Here is a 21,915-nt window from a genome sequence, read left to right on the forward strand (position 1 = left end):
CAAATTAAAACCAAAAGCAATTTTGCCATCTGTTGTATATTAATTAGAACTTCGTGTATCAAGGGTAAACTTGCTCTTAGAGAATGTCACTGAGCACCCGCTTAATAGAATAATATGCAAATTTATTAGGTTATGGATTTATATGCAGTTTTTAATTCTAATTCATCTGCAGTGGATCCCCCAAGAAACTGGTAGTGTGTATATACATACATGTATATAATGAGTTCTCTTTCTTTTGTTTTTCAGAGCAACCTGCAAACAATCAAGGCCAGTCTACCCTGCAGCCCTTGCCGCCTTCCCATAAGCAGCACTCTGCACAGCATCATCCGTCCATCACTTCTCTCAACAGAAACTCCCTGACCAATAGAAGGAACCAGAGTCCGGCCCCGCCGGCTGCTTTGCCCGCCGAGCTGCAAACCACACCCGAGTCCGTCCAGCTGCAGGACAGCTGGGTCCTTGGCAGTAATGTACCACTGGAAAGCAGGTAATGTCTGACATTTAAAAATAAGCTAGCCCAACCCGTTTCTCACCAAGAGAAATTGACTATACTTCTATATTCTGGTGTGGTGTTTTGGGGTTTTGTTGTTGTTGTTGTTGTTGTTGTTGTGTTTTCTTTTTTCTTCTCTAAGAAGCGGTTCCAGATTGTTGTGATTTTTTTTTAGTTGCTGGGTCGGTGAACGTGCCCATTCTTTTCACACATTTTGTTCCCTACAAGAGATAAGAATAAATTACTTCAGTGAAACTTTCCCTTACCACTGTTTGTTTTTTTCTTATCTACAAATTACCAGGCGTGTGGAGAAAAAGACAGAGATGTAAAATGCTATTCTCAGTTGCATGTAGCTTGATTTAGTAGACATGTCTAGCATCTTCTTGGTTCTAGACTTCTGTACTTTCTCAGACTGTATTTTGTTCATTACATCATACAATCATAGTGGAGCCCCAAGTATAACACTTAAGCACAAATCCGATGACAATTTGTTAAGGATACTATAGTTTCTCGCATGATGAGGGAGATAGGACCTACTCTCTAAAGTTCCTTGCAGGATTATTTCCTAAGACAATCCATTCATCCTTACACAGTTCTATTAGGAAATTTTTCCCCACAATGAACTGAAATCTCCATCCCTGAAACTTCCATCCTCTGACTGTAATTGTGCAACTAGTAGTCTGCACAATTTGCAACTCTACAAAACAGTTTGCCCTCCTTTATAGATGATGGCCCATGGGCTTCTCAGTCTTCTAGAAGCTTCAGCAGTTTAATGGTCCTTCTCTGTACACATAGCGTAGTGTTTCATTGAGGTTCAAAGTTATGACTTCTCGCAAAGGCTGGCTGACAGGTGGTGATCCGCTCATACAAAAGTATAGATTAGCCAAAGCTGTTTTGAGCTCATCCATTTCATTATTCAGGATCTCCTGGCATGTAACATTTGGCCTTCTTTCTTTGCACAGGAGCTTAACCGCCACTGTCTCCTTTGTAATTATGTATTGCACAACCAAGAGTGGTGTCTTACCTTATTGGTCTTCTGGTGGCAGCTTTGCAGTGAGGTTTCCCTAACATTCTTCTTATTCTTTATTTCTTCTCTGCCCCAGAGTTTCCGTTAGGCTTGGAGAAAAAGAGTTATCACCACAGAAAAGCCAGAAAATAGAGAGCTCTTGACCCCTTGAGAGACTGTCCCCCAAAATGCCCTGCCCTAGAGCTTATAGTTAACATTAGGATTTAAATTAGCTTCTGGGTGAAGAAACTGTCTCACAATGAATATGTTGCTATTTCTCACCATTAGGTGTATGGTCTCAATCCCTTCTGCCTTGAGGATGAACTAGCAGGAGGCCCTCACAGTTAGTTGTCAACAAAAAAGTCTTCATATGTTTTCTTTTACTCTTGACCTAAGAACAAGGTTCTAAAGAACTCTTATCTTTTTATCTATAATCAGCCACGAGTAGTTGAGTTTTATTATTTTGTATTATTGAACATTCTTCTGGGAGAAATTAGGAAGAGAAAAAACAGGAAAAACAGGCAAACGGCAGATTTCTCTTCACTTAAGACACAGAGTCATGTATACATATTTTTTTTTTCCTGAGGTTATTAGCACAGACCTAAATTTACCCAGTGTAATTAATTAGCACACACAGAAGAACTAATCAACACTGATTGACTATTGTCATTTGGAAAAATTTTATTAGGAAAAAAGTAATTTTCCAGTTGAGTCATCAAATTGAATATGGATAATTGCATTGTAGTTGACAATAATTGTTTTGACAAATATTTATGAAATATGTCAAGTTAAATCCTCAGAAACGTGTTTAATTTTAGTGATGTTATAAAACACAAAAGCCTCAAAAACTGTCAGTAGGAGAGTTAGCATTCCATGAAACCATGTCTTACAGTTAATTTGGAATAAGTTTGAGAAGAGTAAGATGTGTTCTCATTATTCGTCTTATTGCACTGGAAATTTTGATTGATGGGACTTTAAAGAAAGAAAGTAGTTGGTTAGAAGAAAATCCACTGTAGTCATATGTGAAATTGTAGCTGGTTTCTCTATATTCAGACCATATAAGAAATCATTCCCATGGTGAGTAGTTACTGAGATTTTCTTCCATTTCAAAGTAATGCCATTAATGAATCATCAATGGAATTAATATTATATAGTTTTATAAGTTGACACAGGGAGGAAATCAACCAGCTGATATGATGTCACTAATAAATATAGAGAATAATTAATCTAAAAAATGTGTTGTTATGCTAACAAATTTTAATCTGCAGTATAGTTTTGTTGTTTTCTCGTTATCCAAAGCTCACATCTTATAGTGTTGCTAATCAAAAGCAATGATATTTCAACTTGCAGTACTCAGTGAGTCAACCTAAGCAGTGATGTGAAAATCCCACACGGTGCTGACACAGTACTACTGTGGTTTCTTTAATAGTCTCACTTGGTTGGAACTCTGGAGGTGAAGAACTAGCCTTACTTATCATTGATTTTTCCTTTTTTAGTTAAGGTTCCCTATTGAGTAGGATTCTCAGACTCAGTTTCAGTTATATTAACAACTTTATCCAGACTTGTGTCTGCCTTTAACTGTTTTTTAATCTAGTGTATTGTTTTATCTTTGACAGTGATTTCAATTTATATATATATACACCGATCTTGCTAATTCTCACTTTTTCTGAAACTGCCACTTAAAGGTTATAAACTATGAAGTATAAAACTCAGTTACGCATAAATAAAAATCTCTATATTTTTCTCTTAGTTCTCCCTGCCCTTTTCTCTTTTCAGCACAAATTGATAGTAATTAGTTACAAGGTGGCATGTAATAACCCTTGAAAATCTCAGTGATTTGTAGACTTACAGTTTATGTGAATTGCTGGAAAAGACATAAAAGGATTTTCTACTTTGTCCTATATGTTTCAGTATAGCTATCATTTTGATTTATTCAAAAGCATTTTTTTCACCAGGCAGTTTCTTGCTTCCATAAAAATGTTTATTTCCTTTCTCTAATGAATTTAACATTTGCTCCTGCTGGAGACAATCAATATGATTGTATACTGTGCATTCCCATTCAGTGAACAGAATACTTCTGCTCTGTAATCTCCAGTGACTTTCAGATCTCCTAGAATCACACTGAGATCCAAAAAAGCCTTTGCAGTTCATAAGCATGTCCTTATTATGTCATCATTTCCTATTAACAATCGGTCCCTATGTATAATACCAAGTACTTGCTTACAATTTTCCTGAAAATTCCTTTTCTTTGAGCTCATTATTTGTTATACTTTGGATCATTCACTTTTAGGGCATAGGAGAGCCTATAGCTTGCCATTGGTTTATTTTATACTTAAGCTGCTTCAGTGTGTAATAATAGCTGCTACAAGAATATGGAGCAGCTGAGGAAAAGCTTAGAATTGGCCCAGTACAGCAGCAGCACTTAAAGGTATAGTACAGTAACTCTCATTGAAAAGCCCTGCCCTTCAGCAACTGTAAAGTTAATTGCCTGCAAGTTCCTCATTTATGTACGTGAATTAAATAGCTTAGAAGTTACCTATTAGATGTTAACAAAACAGTTCATTTGTAGCTGTTTAATAAAAGATTTATTAAAGTCTTGTTTTATTATGAAGCCTACTTTGGCATGGGTAGTTCATTAGTTATGTTCCCATAGCTTTTTACCTTCTAGTTCAGTAATGCTTTGCTAATTATTAATGTATGAAATTGCATATTAAATTGCCTCTTTATTAGTGCATTTTTTATTTCAATATTGAGTTGTCTTGAGCCACATTAATGTGAGATCAATTGTTAACATCATTAAAAAAATAGAATACCTAAACAGAGATATTGTTTACTAAACTACGATGATATACTTTTTTCACTTTTTATCTTCTTTAAAATGGTTGTAGGGAAAGTGAAAACAATCATACACACGCCAGGTCTGAGTCGGCCTTGCTGACTTGTGTCTGCATCCTATGCATGGTAGCTTTCCTGGCCCAGAGGAAGCCTTTCCCAGCTGAAGAATTGTACCTGCACCCACTAACTGATAACGGACTACCATTAGTGAGGTAGTAAGTAGTGGAATCCTCCATAATTAAAGATACAACTTCAAGTAAAATATGCCTGGGAAGGTAGCTCAGTGACTAAGGTTGACTGACTGATGCTGATGCCATATGCTTTTGTTAAAGATAGCTTGGGGAGACACAAGGGTACCTGTGGGGAAAGGGAATATTACTGAATATGGAAAGGAGGTCCAAAAATGAAGAACCTAAGGTTACTGAACAAAAATTTCAAAATTGGACCTGGGCCTATGCTAGGAAATTCTTCAAGTTTCACCATCATCATTTATTTAAAAAAAAAAAAAAAAAAGGAAAGTTAAATTGTATACTAATGAATAGTAAAAAATCACTTGGATTCTAAGTCTCTTAAAATATGGCACCTTGTATAACTTAACAGTATTTCTTAAAAGGACTGGGAAGGGATATTGTTTATTTGTGAGAATAGGAAGAAACATGAAGAGGGAGATACAATGTACAAGAATTTGCTGTGTGCTGTTAATATTTAAGGCCTATTTCAAGCCCTAACTAAAACAAACCTTTGTCTCAGAGAGAGGAGGATAATTGAGGAAGCTATTGTAAGCTTAATTCAGTAATTCAGTGTCTAAGCTCTATGGTGACCATATAATTCATTATCAAAGCCAGGACACTTGCAGAGTGAGAAGGGGCCATATCAACAGTTACCCTGGAATTGCAGCATAAACTGAGAAAGACATGTGATTACCATACTAAGTTTTATTTCCAAGAGTGAAGTTAATTTTAAGTCCAAATTTTCTTATGCCTTAGATAAAAATAAGAAATCAAACGAGAAAACCAGGTTGAATGCAGGTAAGGCTTCAGACTTGAACATTTCTAGTAGTTTCTATTGCTAACTTAGAGCAAATATTTAAACTTTTATTGACCCCTTTCACAGAAAAAGCTTCTATTGGCCTCCAAAATATGTAGCTCCTAAAATAATACATAAAATATTTGTCTTAATTTTCTTCTCACAGTATCAAGAGAATACTTAGAACAATATCAAGAGAACAAGAGGTAGCAGGCAGGGTGCGGTGGCTCACGCCTGTAATCCCAGCACTTTGGGAGGCCAAGGCGGGTGGATCACCTGAGGTCAGGAGTTTGTGACCAGCCTGGCCAACATGGTGAAATCCCGTCTCTACTAAAAATACAGAAATTACCCAGATGGGGTGGAGGGCACCTGTAATCCCAGCTACTTGGCAGGCTGAGGCAAGAGCATTGCTTGAACCCAGAAGGCAGAGGTTGCAGTGAGCCAAGACAGCACCAGTGCATTCCAGCCTGGGCAACAGAGGGAGACTGTGTCTCAAAAAAAAAAAAAAAAAAAAAAAGGTAGCATATATAAAATGTGGTTCTGAATTTACTCAAAGAATAAACATCCCTGTGTCTCCAGCAGCCTTACAATTTGGGTTTCCAAAATCATTATCTTAGGCTGAAGTAGAGGCTTCATTCTAGGGAAGTTTGAGATAAAGGTTCAGAGATGGTCATTAAGATAAGTGAGAGTAAAAGGCTGATTTTTTAATGTGAGATTATTATTAACCACTTGTAATGCTATAGCCTCAATTTTATTGTTTAGTGGGCATCGTGCCAATAATTAAAATGCGAAAGAAGAAGGCTCTAAACCAATAGTAGCTCTAAAATGAAGGTCATTCTCAGGAGTCAGTATTGATATATATTCTAATTAAAACCTAGTGGATGTAGTAGGGATACAAATCACAGTTTAGCGTCATGAGAAAAGCATATGCTTTGGAGACCTGGTTTTTAATCCTGCATCCACCATTTTCACTATCTATGTAATCATCTACACATATGTAAATGTGAGGTCAACTTCCAATGCAATCATAATATCTACTCAAAATGATTTGTAAGTGTGAAATGAAATAAAGTAAGTAGAGCACCTGGCACATGATAGGTGTTCCATAAATGTTTTTAAAATAATGACCAAATAGTAATAGCAACCATTGTGAAGGATACCTCATTGGTTAACACCTTTCATCGTAAAGTAGCTCTCATCTCTCCAAACAATAAGAAAAGCATTTGTCTTAACCAGGATATTTTTGTCTAATTTATCTTTATGTGTTAGGTTGATTAAACATAAAATTAAACCATGGTTAATTTTACTAGATTAAAATCTCTTAGTTTTCTCACTCTTCCTGTCGCTTCACAAAAACTAGGTGGGTTTTTGTAGGTAGGAACCCCAAGTCTGTTCATTTTGTTCTTGAGAAGAAAAAAAAAATCTTCAAATAATAATAAAAGGCAACTATTCATATCCTTGAAACATTTAATTAACTACAGTAATAAATGTTTGGAATGAATCAATAAAAGCCTTGATAGATGCATTGTCTTCACATCACTCAGAAGTGAGACCCCAGTTTTATTTAAGGTATTGAACGCTTTAGAGTCTTTTGTGCATGATAAAGGTACTGTACAATAGAGTGGGAGTGTTATTTTGTTTAATTGGAGTGAACCAGTTTCTTTTTAATAGCAATTAAGACACCAAGAAAGTATGCATTAATCATTTGCTGTAGGCCTTAAGTGATATTGAAAGCGTAATTTTAATAAATTGCAAATACTATATATTCTGATAATGTTTGGTTTTGGATAACCATAATCTATATAAAATATTCACACATGATCATCTTAATTTTCATGGTACCTACAGAAATGAATTCTTAATTACCTCTAACACATTTTGAGGACACTTATTTGAACATGAACAGTGTAAAAGGTAATCTGTGCCTTTACTCGGGTCCTGGTCAGCGATTGCGATTTAGCCATTATCTTCATCTGAAAATGACCTGTCGTTCTCAAGCCCTTCTCTTCCTCTTGAGCAACTGTTTTGTGAGGCTCTTTAACAATCCTCTTACCATTCACTAGTATTGTCTGTGAAAGTATGTATCAGTCCTCTTTACTTGTGCATGTGTATGTATTTGTACATATGTATGCATACATGTTTTATGTCTACTTAACATCATTGCTGCCTGGTGATTTTATTTTTTCCTGGAATCAATTCGTATTCAATTTTTCTAGAGAGTTGATTTATTGATTGATTTCTTTTTTGAGACGGGACCTTGCTCTGTCACTCAGGCTAGTGCATTGGCACAATCACGGCTCCCAGCAGTCTTGACCTCCCATCCCAGGTTGAAGCAATCCTTCTGCCTCAGCCTTCTGCGTAGCGTAAACTACAGGTGTGGCACAGTGCCCAGATAATTTCTTAGTTTTTAATTATTATTATTTATTTATTTGTCTACTGGCTGCTTGGCGTTTATTTTCCACGAGGTGCAAGGTGAAAAGTTACAGGTGTCAGGAGAGCTCGCGTGCGCTGGGACAGTGAGGAGGGCTGTCTCCTTTTTAGTGTTAGCTGTGTTGATGTAGAAGAGCGCCCTGCTTGGCCGCTTGCTGCAGCCGCCTGGTCTGCAGGGTCCGCGAGGGCGGGGAGGGGCTCTGGCGGCCTGGCACCTCCGCAGGCCCGGGTTCGGGGGTGGCCACTCAGGTCGGGGCTGGGTCCCAGCACTGGCTTTGCTGGACAGGCCATCGGACTGCCTCCTGGGACATCCCAAGCCAGGCCACAGGCAGTCCTGCTGCAGGAGTCCTAGGAGGCCCCAGGTGCTCTGTGGACCATAAAAATACCGCTGCCACGAGAGAAGCTCGCCCACCAGTGACGTGGGTCAGCCAGGGGGTCAGGGGCGGCTTCCCTATGGCACTCGGTGCTACCGCAGGAGCTGCTACTGGAAGTGGAACCCAGTGTAGGTAGTAGCCGTGGGTGGCCCCAAGCAAGAGGCTGGAGGGACTGGAGGGTGTGGCCCATGCTCTTGCTTGCAGGCTGGTGGGACCTCGGTGGCAACTCCTGGGGATGGGACTGGCCACGCTAGGCCAGGAACCATTTGCAGAGGAGCCTGCTGGGAGGCCACTCCACGATGGAAACGTGCACAGGGTAATTTTTTAGTCTTTTAAATTTTTGTAGAGACTTGGTCTGGTATGCAGGCTACCCCCTGTGCCTCCCACAGTGCTGGTATTACAGGCGTGAGCCACCACGCCCAGCCTTCATTTTAAAACTCTTGTTTTTCTCTGGAATTTCATTCTCTGATTTCACCACCAATTAATATACACCCTGTCAAAGATAATTGCATATTTTTTTTCTGCATTCCTTTATTTTTTCCTTGACAGGCTTTTGCCTACTTTCTTTCTCCACTAATTTCAAACCTGAGGTAAAGTCTGTTTTCTGTTACACCAGTCTGAGAACTCTTTCTTCTTATAACGTACGATTAAATTCTTGGACATGCAATTAAGCAACTAAGCTTAATCAATTCTATTTGATAACCCCTCTGATTCTGCTGTAACCTTCTTCATGCATTCTTAGCATCTCACTTCATATTCTGAACCACTTGAAATACTGCTACCGGAAATTGTTCCAGTTACATCTCACAGTAATGTAATATTGTTACCGTCTGGTCATGATGTGTGGGAAGAAGTGTTGGTTTGGGGACAGGCGGATCTGGATTAAAATCTCAACATCCTACCAGCTGTGTAGCCTTGGCCAGGGTAATTATACCTTCTTATCTTGTGTTTCCAGAAAATGGGATTGTAATACTTCATAAAGACTTTATAAGGGTTCATTAAGATGTCATGTAAAGTACCTAATGCTTCAGTTTCTTTGCTTTTTATTCCTTTCCTATGCTACATGTTTAAAGGAAAAATAATTCATTTAGTAACTACAAAGGTAAATGACATCTACCAAGGAAATAAAGATTTGCTAAAATGCCGTGACAGCTACCAAGGACTTACATGTTAATTAATTTTTGTGACAATTAGGTATCTTTTTACCTTTGCAGATTTTTTGGTAGTAAGAATAATCACGAAATCCTCAACTTAATTGACTTCCTAACAGAGATAAACTATGAAGTAAATTTTTAAAAACAGAATTTGTGTTAGAAAAACCAAGTAACTGTGATAATACATAACAGTGATAATATGGGAAAGAAATTCTCTGAGATAGTGGTGTGTTAGAGATAATTCATAAAATAAAGCCTGAATGCATTCATTCATTTACTCAGGAAGTATTTGTTAGTCTTACACTGTACCAATATGAAAAACTCAAGTTTGTTACAAGGGATCTGTAGATTTTTGCCTGCTTTTGAGAAAGATAGATTATATTCCAGAACAAATTTAAAATCTTAAAGATTATCTAATCTGGCCAAGTATAGTGGCTCGTGCCTATAATCCTAGCACTTTGGGAGGCTGAAGCACGTGGATCACTTAAGGCCAGGAGTTCAGGGTCACCCTGGGCAACATGGTGAGACCCCACCTGTGACAAAAAAATTTAAAAACTTAGCCAGGTTTGGTAGTGTGTGCCTATAGTCCTAGCTATTTGGGAAGCTGAAGCAGGAGGATCACTTGAGCCCAGGAGCTCCAGGCTGCAATGAGCTATGATCGTACCATTGTCCTCCTGCCTGGGCAACAAAGTGAGATCCTCTCTCTATTTTTTTCTCCCAAAGAGCTGGGATTATAGGTGTGTGCCACCATGGCCAACTAATGGTTTTTGTTTGTTTGTTTGTTTTGTTTTCGAGGTAGGGCCTTACTCTGTTTCTCAGGCTGGAATGCAGTGGTATGACCACAGCTCACTACAGCCTTGACCTCCTGGGCTCAAGCAATCCTCCGGCCTCAGCCTCCTGAGTAGCTGAGACCATAGGGGCATGTCACTATGCCTAGCTAATTTTTTATTTTTTTGTAGAGACAGGGTCTCTCGTTATGTTGAACAGGCTGGTCTCAAACTCCTGGGCTCATGGGATGCTCTCGCCTCAGCATCCTAAATTGCCGTGATTGTAGGCATGAGCCATCACATCTGGCCTTACCTTCTTTTTAAGGCCCATTGAGATTTAGTAAGTGGCCTCAGGTCACAAGACTAGTTAGTGGCAATACTCAGCTAGATGACGGGTATCCAAATATAAGTTCATTGCCTTTTCTTCTAGTAATGATCTCCAGAAAATTTTTTATTACATTTGACAGGAAAAAACAAAACTTCAATCCGCAAATATGTGTATTTATTAAATTTTAAATTAGGCACATGTAGCAATTTACTAATCTTGTGCCTGTTATCATGCACAGATTAAAAATTGAAAGGATGAACTAAAATAAACAATTTTACAGAATTGTATTTTATTCCCACTTATTCATTTAATGATGTATTTAATTATTTAATATATATTTATAGTTGTTGAATGTAAGTGAATTTTGTTTATTAAATACTAATCATACCATAAGTATTTTTCAATTCTAACAATTATATAAACATTTGTGTTGAAATTTGGCTAATTTCTCTGATGTCTACTCTGATCATCTGGCAAGCTAATCAGTAGCTATTACATTTTCACATTTTAAGTAAATAAGAACAAAATATGAGTTAGCAGACTTTTAAGCAGTTTAGAAAATAAAAAATTGCTCTAGATGACATACATTTATTTTGCAGCAGTCGTATATTGATGGGACTATTTCCAAATGTAAATTTTCAAAACACTCTCTCAGAACTAAGAATTTCTTTAGAGAAGGTGTACTGTCTTTATCATTCTTGAACACTTCCTCTACTTGGAGGATCAGATTATTAATTTTTTCAAAAATATATTCTTGGTAAGATACTTTTGACAGCCACTTGTCATCATAGAACAGGTCAGCAAAACTGAACTCTTCTCCTTTTTGTGTATTTAATTCATTTTTAAGGTTAAACTCTTTGGGTATTTTGCTGTGAGATACCTTGTTAACCTTTATGTGGTTAAAAAAGATTTTCAGGCCGGGTGTGGTGGCTTACGCCTGAATTCCCAGCATTTTGGGAGGCCAGGGTGGGTGGCTCACATGAGGTCAGGAGTTTGAGACCAGCCTGGCCAACACAGTGAAACCCGTCACTACTAAAAAACACAAAAAATTAGCCAGGCATGGTGGCGGGCGCCTCTAGTCCCAGCTACTCGGGAGGCTGAGGCAGGGGAATCACTTGAACCTGGGAGGTGGAGGTTGCAGTGAGCCAAGATTGTGCCACTGTACTCCAGCCTAGGCAACAGAGTAAGACTCGGTCTCAAAAAAAAAAAAAAAAAAAATTCAAGATGACACCACAACTCATCCCAAAACATTGTGCGGAATATTGAATTTGTAAAAGGTGACAGCATCACTGTCAACTCCTCTTCTCCTTCTCTCAGGATCCTCAGGCATCGACATCCTTCCAGCAGAAAGACTGAGTATAGGTTCCACTATCATTCGTGCATAAAATATTATACCTTATTTTTAGGTAGGAGAAAAATGCAAGTTGGATATGTAATTAAACAGAAGTTTGAATACCTTCTTATCTCACTGGTTTGTTTGCATGTGAGTTAAAATGCATACCTGATACAGAGACTGCATGAATTTGGAGGCCAGGAAGACCTGGCTTTGCCTGCTCCTTCTAACCTTTGACGAGTTCAGTAAGTCTCAGTTTCCTCTTCTTTAAAAGCAGATTTTATAATACACACACAGACACACACACACAGAGTACACACACACACACACAGACGCACACACACAGACACACACACAGACACACACACACAGACACACACACAGAGTACACACACATACACACACACACAGAGTACACACACACAGTACACACACACAGAGTACACACACACACACACACAGAGTACACACACATACACTCACACACAGAGTACACACACATACACACACACACAGAGTACACACACATACACACACTCACACACAGAGTACACACACATACACACACACAGAGTACACACACATACACACACTCACACACAGAGTACACACACATACACACAGAGTACACACACACACTCACACACAGAGTACACACACACACACACAGAGTACACACACATACACACACTCACACACAGAGTACACACACATACACACTCACACACAGAGTACACACACACACACAGAGTACACACACATACACACACACACACAGAGTACACACACATACACACACACACAGAGTACACACACATACACACACTCACACACAGAGTACACACACATACACACAGAGTACACACACACACACTCACACACAGAGTACACACACACACAGAGTACACACACATACACACACTCACACACAGAGTACACACACATACTCACACACAGAGTACACACACACACACAGAGTACACACACATACACACACTCACACACAGAGTACACACACATACACACAGAGTACACACACATACACACTCACACACAGAGTACACACACACACACAGAGTACACACACATACACACACTCACACACAGAGTACACACACATACACACTCACACACAGAGTACACACACACACACAGAGTACACACACATACACACACTCACACACAGAGTACACACACATACACACACACACAGAGTACACACACATACACACACACACAGAGTACACACACATACACTCACACACAGAGTACACACACATACACACACTCACACACAGAGTACACACACATACACACACACAGAGTACACACACATACACACACTCACACACAGAGTACACACACATACACACACACACAGAGTACACACACATACACACACTCACACACAGAGTACACACACATACACACACACACAGAGTACACACACATACACACACTCACACACAGAGTACACACACATACACACACACACAGAGTACACACACATACACACACTCACAGAGTACACACACATACACACACACAGAGTACACACACACACTCACACACAGAGTACACACACATACACACAGACACACATACACAGTACACACACACAGTACACACACATACACACACTCACAGAGTACACACACATACACACAGACACACATACACAGTACACACACACACTCACACACAGAGTACACACACATACACACAGACACACATACACAGTACACACACACAGTACACACACATACACACAGGCACACACAGAGTACACACACATACACACAGACACACATACACAGTACATACACACAGACACACATACACAGTACACACACACAGTACACACACATACACACAGACACACACACAGAGTACACACACATACACACAGACACACACACAGAGTACACACACATACACACAGACACACATACACAGTACACACACACAGTACACACACATACACACAGACAGACACACAGAGTACACACACATACACACACTCACACACAGAGTACACACACATACACACACACAGAGTACACACACATACACACAGACACACATACACAGTACACACACACAGTACACACACATACACACAGACACACACACAGAGTACACACACATACACACAGACACACACAGAGTACACACACATACACACAGTACACACACACAGAGTACACACACATACACACAGACACACACACAGAGTACACACACATACACACACACACAGAGTACACACACATACACACAGTACACACACACAGAGTACACACACATACACACAGTAGACACACACAGAGTACACACACAGACACACACAGAGTACACACACACAGAGACACACACACAGAGTACACACACAGACAGACACACACAGAGTACACACACATACACACGGTATACACACACACACTCTGGGAATTTTGTGGAGTTAAAGTTTGATAATATTTTCTTGGCACATGGCAAATAGATGTTCAGAAAGCTTCACTGAAACCCTTTTCACTCTTCGAACTGATTTTCTGTCTTGTTTTGTTTTGTCATCCATTTCTTGTTCACTGTCACATACACATCAGATTAGTGACTTACTAGAATGCCATCAACAACTTTCACCACTGGAAATTCTTGTATTCTTCATAAACTTACATCTATCCCTGAAATTCTTCTCTTGATCTAGCTTACGCTTCCTTTCTTGTATTTATAGAAACAACTTTAGTGAACAATTTTAAGCAAAGATGGCCATCAATAATTAAATGAATTAATAATTAAATAGATGAAGTCTTGTCCAAATAGTACATAGGAATTTTAACATGGTCTTTTTCATTTCCACATAAATTTTAATATATTTAGTGTGTAATAACTGCCAACAGTAGGTGTAATTGATATATTAAAACATGTAAGACTATAATACAGATTTGTACACTTGATGACATGGATACTTCATTAAAGTAACCAAAATGTGAAACAAAAACTGTTAAGCTATTTTAGTCTTAATAATGGCTAAAAAAACTTTTTTGTATATTTAGTCCTGTTGTTCAGTTCTTAACATTCCCAAACAAAACCTGTAATGTGATTTAGTACTTGGTTGTAGACATGTCTAAGTTAAAATAAGTCATAATGGAAACATTTTGCTTCATATTGTAGGCCTATACATTTTATATAGCTGTGGTTATACTTAAATTTTATATAACTCTCCTGTTTACTTAAGACTATGCGAAGTAAGTAAAGATAGTAAAGAACTCACAAAAATATATTTCCCCCAGTCTGCTTAACACTGTCTAGAATTTTAGCTCCCAATTTTCAGAGCTTGGTTAACACGCATAATGCTATACTTACTATGAACATGCTGTCATATTCATTATAATTATAAATGGATTCAAAGGTAATTGCCAAAATGTATAATTACTAATATATTCATATTGCACATTTTTATGTAAAATAGTAAAACCAGTTTTTGTCTGAAAGCATATTTTGTGCAATTACTAATAGGTCATATTAATTCAGGTAGCAGCAGTGAAATGTATCTTGTTTATAAGCTTTGCATTTAAGACATTTTTCTTGCAGGGATCACCTCCTAGTGTGAAAGTTTTCCAAAGATAATAGCACATCAATTCAAAAGTGTAATAGATTTGAGACCACAACATACTATCAGCATGAAGAAGTAGTTTATCTGTCTCACTAACTCACTGTGTCACAGCTAGAATCATTACATATGTGTTCTTTTGTTTTCACATCAAAATACATAGTTTACATTGTAATGTCGGTTGCTTATTTTCTTATTTAAAGTGTTTATTTTTAAAATGCATACCAGAATTAATTTTTGGTAATAATAGAAGAGGCACTTTAGTGGGACTCTAAAATATTTTCTTTTTATAATTGCATAGTATGCATAGTATATTACTTCCTGTAAGACATTTATCATTAAATTTATAGTATTAATGCCTTTATATTAGAAACAATCCATTTTAAACAAAATGGCCAATTTTTAGAAAATTCACACACACATAGACATTTACTTATGTGCCTTTCTTAGAATCATCCTTTTTAAAATTTAGCAGAAATCCAGTGATCAAAATTCAAGGAAAAATAATGAATTTTAGTGTATTACTGACTTACTATGAGTATGTTTTATTATTAATTATTTCTTAGCTGTGTCATCTTTGTAATCGAGCCTTGAGACAAGCCTTTTTATTTTTTTAGATCCCATTTCCTCATTTTTGTTTTTAGTTACAGCTTTTTTGTCACGTATAAAGCTACTGCCAGTGGTCACTGAAAAAGTTAATTAAAAAACTAGTCCTCCTAAATCTTTTTACTTTCCTCATACCAGTTAATGACTCTTTAAGTTCTCCTGCACACACTCCCGAAAGCATGTTTTAAAATTATTTCTAAAGGTTGAAAGAAAACACTTTCTCTTTAACTCTAACAATAAGAATTCAATGTGGAGTATTTTTTTCAATTACACTGGTTTTTTTGCTCCCTCCAGCCTCAGTGAGAATTCAGTTTCTTCATGTTGTTTCATAGATCCGAAGCTACCATTGCTGCAGCCTTTTTGAGGGTGTGGTGGGACGTCCACTGCAGCCAGCACTGGAAAGCATTATCTTAATTGTCACTACGTTGTCCTCAGCAGTTTCAAAGAGGAAGAGTTAGGGAAAAGGCATGTTTCTCAGAAAAAAAAAATAATTATATATATGTATTTCTTTTTCTTCTCAAAATAGCAGATACATAAAGTAAAAAGAGATTATATGTGTGTGTGTGTGCGCTTACACATTACATTTAAATATTTAAAATTGAGTTTTTCAGAAGACTCTCTGGTAGTAGGTAAAGAGAATGATTAGAAGTAGTTCCTTTTTTAATAGAAATTTTCATACAGGTAATAAATTGAAACAAGGTTTTTTGAGGAAAAAAGAATATATAAAAACTACCCCAGCCAGAAAGGTTGAGAGTAGAGAAATAGTACTCTCTCTGTGAAGAAATTAGTGAAACATTTTGGGAAGTCGTAAATGCCCAAGGTAAAGTATCAACTGGACTTACAGGTGGCTCAGAAATCCAAGTATTGAGTTCCAAGAGAAAAGGAAAGAGAACCCCTTAACCAAGGTACTTGTGAAATAAGATGAGTGCTGATGAGTGGTTTTAAAGCAAATGGAAATATAGGTATATGGAACATAAAGAAGACCCAAAAGGAAATAGATGCTGGTATCTCATTTGGAGATGAAGTAAAGGCCAGTACACATGGTAGATACTTAAAAGTAGCAATGACATTAGAAAGGGTAAGGGAACTGATTAGGGAAAACTTAACTAATAGTTGAAATTGAAAGGGAAGAATTAAAAAGGGGGGATGTTGAAAGTAAAAAAAAGAGTAAGATGGCATAAAGCAATGAAAAAATGTTTAAGCCATTTGACTCTGAGATCCAATGGATTGAGCCTTGTATAATTCATTTGTTCTAAATTGACTCCTCGAAGTAAGCGACCAGCAGTGACTTTCTAAGCAGGAGTCTTGAATTGATTTTCTGATTCGTTATACAATCTTGAAGGGGGACTTGAAGTTAAACTTAAGCTAGGAAACTAAGACGCTAATACCTTACTGCAGTGATTCTCAGAGTGTGGTTCCTGAAGCAGCACCATCAGTTGCTGGGGTCTCACCCCAGACCTACTGTTTTAACAAGCCCCCCAGGTTACTCTGATGTAAGCGAAAGTTTGAGACCCACCACTTTAATGTGTGGAATGGTCTCTCAGTTGCATTTCTGCTTCTGTTGGTGTTCTGACCCTTTACCACCGCAGTTCATAAGCCCTGCCGAAACCGGCGCTGCTTGAACTGTTTTCATGTAAAAGGGAACTGCAGAATACCTTTTGCAAGCTTCTGCAGACACTAGTGTGCGTGGGCTTCTCCTGGAAAATTCCCAGCAGCCTCTGCAGTCTTTCAGTTCAGGAATCTCACAGAGCTTCTGAGGGCCAGCATCCTCGGCTGATGGAGAATTATTTCCAAATAGCTAGGCATTTGAGCAGAGTGAATAATTGTGCTAGATATCACTGGATGTCTATTGAGAATCTGTTGCCAAAAGGTAAGGAGAACAAACAGGAACCCAGCCTTGAATAAGAATGGGTAATTTTCTATAGGGGCTTTTTCTTTAGTTTTCTGTTTAGTAGCTGCCAGAAATTTCCTATTCCTTTCATCATTCTCTAAAGCACATTATTTAAATAAACTATTTTTGCAGCCTTTTAATTAGTTTTGGACACATTGCTAAATATACATTTAACAGATAATCCAGTTGGCTTTGGAACTTAAAATTCAGAATTTGGTAGTGAAAATCCTAAAGATTATGATAAAAACAGATTTTAAGCATTCACAATGCATGGGTAATAGTTAATATCATGTTTCAGATACATTCTGTGTTTCAACTACGTACTGACAAATATTTTGGACTGACTTACTTTCTGTGACATTTAATAAATGCCCAATTAGAGACCACAAGGAATCAAATGAGTAATAGTAGGCACTGTGGAAGGTAACGCACACACTAGCAATTAAGAGTTATATATTTTAACAGTACTTTTAAAGCATCTTATCTTAACATGAACTCTAGGCAAATCGTCCATTGTCGTGATACCATCAAGTGACTAAAACCATTTTGAACTCAGTAGTTAATTTTAGCCTTCATATATTTCCAGGTAAATTTAATCCACAAGTGTGGGATTCATTTGCTTTAGATCTGAAAATGTCATTTTGGAAAAGTCGTTTGATGTTGAGGAAATCTTGTGAGACCTTTTAATATGCCTCTTAAATCCAGAAAGTTGTATTTTGCCAGAAGGAAGAGGAACCTATACCTTAAAATTTCCTCAGCTCTTAAGAGAGAACTTTTGGATATTGAAAAGGTTGTAAATTTGGCCAAACATAGCCAATCTTTCTTATTCACACATTGTCTTTGAAATCAAAACATCTAATTTGAAGAAAGCAATCTATATTCTAGATTACTTTGTATTGATTTACCTACATGTGTCAGTAGAAAGCGGGACATCAAGGGATTTTATTTAATCAGGTCACATTTAGTTTAATGTAAATGATTCTTTGTCCAAGAAAGAATATAAGAGAAAGAAAGCATCAACATTTCCTATGCAGTAGTGCCTTTCTCGCTATACAATATAATAGATGTTACTATACAACACAAGTATTTTTCCAGGTGTCTGTATGTCACTAATAAAAGTTTCAGCAGTGCCTCAGGAACAGAAGCTGAGCGCTAATTACTACACTCTCTTTATCTTAATTATTTGCTTTGTTTGTTAATCTCCAAAACTGTTTTTAACACTATATAAAACATTGAAGAAAACAAACTATTTTCTGTGAAGGTAACCACTTATGAAGTTAATCTAATTAGAATTTATTTCATTCAGTAGTTACACACTTTCTTTTTGATTTTTATGTTCTATTCTAATCTCCTATTGAGGAAATGACTCAGACCACTTTGAATAATGCTATAACACATTTTCCAGGGATGCTTTTCAATTGGGTCCCTATAATTTCTAATTTATTAAGCTGTATTCTTGATATTAGAGGTAAAATGATTATATTAATCCCCTGAACAAAAGACCAGTGTTAACACATTTTTCCTAGTGACTCCTATAAACTTTCAATTTAATTATGTATTATGACTTACTTAATTTTGTTAGCATCTTCTAAAATGAGCTTTGATATATTAATATTACATGTGATATAGAAAAGTACCTTTAAATTTCCTTGATAATCTGATTATCTTGCCACTAAAAATCTTATGATGGTAAGTTGTATGGTTATTACTTTGAAAGACAAAATCAATCAAGTGAACAGCTACTAAGGAACAAAGCATGCCTGCTAAGAGATGAGGTTAAAAAAGAAAAAAAGCAAAACAAATTATGAGAAGCAATTGTAAGTGTCTGAGATAGGAGACAGTTTTGACTGGACAAATAGAAGTGATTCGATATACTGTGTGGGTCCAAAATTTAAAACATGATATTTCATTTGAGGGTAAAAGAAAATTTGAAGGCCGGGCGCGGTGGCTCAAGCCTGTAATCCCAGCACTTTAGGAGGCCGAGACGGGCGGATCACGAGGTCAGGAGATCGAGACCATCCTGGCTAACACGGTGAAACCCCGTCTCTACTAAAAAATACAAAAAACTAGCCGGGCGAGGTGGCGGCGCCTGTAGTCCCAGCTCCTCGGGAGGCTGAGGCAGGAGAATGGTGTGAACCTGGGAGGCGGAGCTTGCAGTGAGCTGAGATCCGGCCACTGCACTCCAGCCTGGGCGGCAGAGCGAGACTCCGTCTCAAAAAAAAAAAAAAAAAAGAAAATTTGAAATGAAATGTTATTTTTGCCTCTTCTTTGCCTCTGCAAAGCATATTGAAAGAAGTTGAGGTTTAAGAACACAGAACTTCTCTGCTCAGCAAAATAGAAAAAGAAAAGAAAGAAATGCTGTAAAGGAAAGACTGCAGGATCCCCCGACAGATGGACTACTCAGGGGTGGGAGTTGGGGAGCAGCAAAGAAGAGTAATTAAAAATTACCCAAAGTCTGGCAGTTAGACTTAAAAGACAGTTACTAAACAGTAACCTACAAGGCAGGGATGGGGACAGCAAAAAAGATGAGGAAATTCAGTCCTTGTCTTTACTAATTTTAAATTTGCAACATGACCCATAGAGGTATACATCATAGAATGGGTTAAAAATAGGAGCTAGGAGGCCGGGTGCAGTGGCTCACACCTGTAATCCCAGCACTTAGGGAGGCCGAGGCAAGCAGATCACGAGGTCAGGAGATCAAGACCATCCTGGCTAATACAGCGAAACCCCGTCTCTACTAAAAATACAAAAAAAAAAATTAGCTGGGTGTGGTGGCGCGCACCTGTAATCCCAGCTACTCGGGAGGCTGAGGCAGGAAAATCGCTTGAACCTGGGAGGCGGAGGTTGCAGTGAGCCGGGATCACGCCACTGCACTCCAGCCTGGCGACAGAGCAAGACTCCATCTCAAAAACAAAAACAAAAACAAAAATTAAAGGCTAGTTTAGATGTAGAAGCTAACATCAAAAGCTTACTCTAAAGCTAGATCAACAAAGAAACAAACCTTTCAACTTAAGACGTAAGAGCAACTATTAATTGTGCTTAACATAGAGTCATCCTTCCTATTTATGTTTTAGCTTCTACATAGCATTACAAGTTAATGACGCAATGCAGTTCCACCGTTCTTGTCTTGTTGTTGTTGTTGTTAAATAGAATCCCCCTCAAGATTCCAGAGCCACAAAGCAGCTGTTAGTGTTCAGTGACCTTCTGCACCAGCTGTCTTTTGGGCTTTGAAATTGATTTTCCTCATCTCAGTCTCTGATAGTCTCTCTCCAAGTGTGTCTCTAGCTCATCACCAGAGTGAAAACAGTGGCACAAACGGCTGAGGAACTGGAGGCAGGCTCCATGCAGGGCATCATTAGAAACATCAGAACAAAAGGTGTGCTCTGTGTTAAAAGAAGCCGCCTTGGCTGCTGCTTTCTTGCTGAATACAATGGGGAATATTCTCACAGGTTCACTTTTTTTCATTCCCAAATATGGTCTGAGAAGTAAAGAAAATTTCTGCCTTTATTCTACAAACCTCATGTGGATGCCAGGTCAAAACCATATGTTTTTGATAGTAATTTTTGCAGAATTTTTTATGTGTGAGAAGCATATTCCCAAAGCTGTATGACTTGGCAGAGTCACAGGATGGGGAGAGACTAATGACACACAAAAATGTGTGCTTTATAGAGAATTAGGTGATGATAATTTCCTTGTGCGGAAAGTCAGTGTCTGTTCTCCATATAGCTGAATTTCAGTATTTCGTTCCTTCGTTAAATATTTGTAGAGTTCTAAACATAAAGTAACCATTGTGTTGGACCTTGAGAACGGGTAAAAAGAAGTCCTTGGGCTTAAAGACACATTAATCACAATATACGCTTTGGCAGTGTTTCATACAGTGCAATGAAAGAGCCATTGTTGCCCTTGGAAAGAGGGTATCCTTTCTGAACCCCAAAACTGATAGAGTTCTACCAAATCTGAGATTAAATATTCTCTGCTATAGAAAATACGCTGACACAGATCATAGTAATATGTAAGAGATTTTTACGTGTCTATTTTCACGTATCTAGTTTGAGGCCTAATTTTACC

General features: G+C 37.9%; 1 protein-coding gene across 18 annotated transcripts in view; it reads left to right on the top strand.

Annotated features, from left to right (window-relative positions):
• The window catches only part of TENM3 (teneurin transmembrane protein 3), a 1,046,942-nt gene that overhangs the window by 850,646 nt on the left and 174,381 nt on the right, over positions 1-21,915 (top strand). For all 18 annotated transcript variants that reach the window (XM_008000348.3, XM_073017739.1, XM_073017738.1 and 15 more), the window contains one exon: positions 247-484. In XM_008000348.3, coding sequence (XP_007998539.3) covers positions 247-484 — 238 coding nt within the window. The remainder of the gene's footprint in view (positions 1-246; positions 485-21,915) is intronic.

The sequence above is a fragment of the Chlorocebus sabaeus genome, chromosome 7, assembly GCF_047675955.1.
Source record: "Chlorocebus sabaeus isolate Y175 chromosome 7, mChlSab1.0.hap1, whole genome shotgun sequence".
NCBI classification, from domain to species: Eukaryota; Metazoa; Chordata; class Mammalia; order Primates; family Cercopithecidae; genus Chlorocebus; species Chlorocebus sabaeus.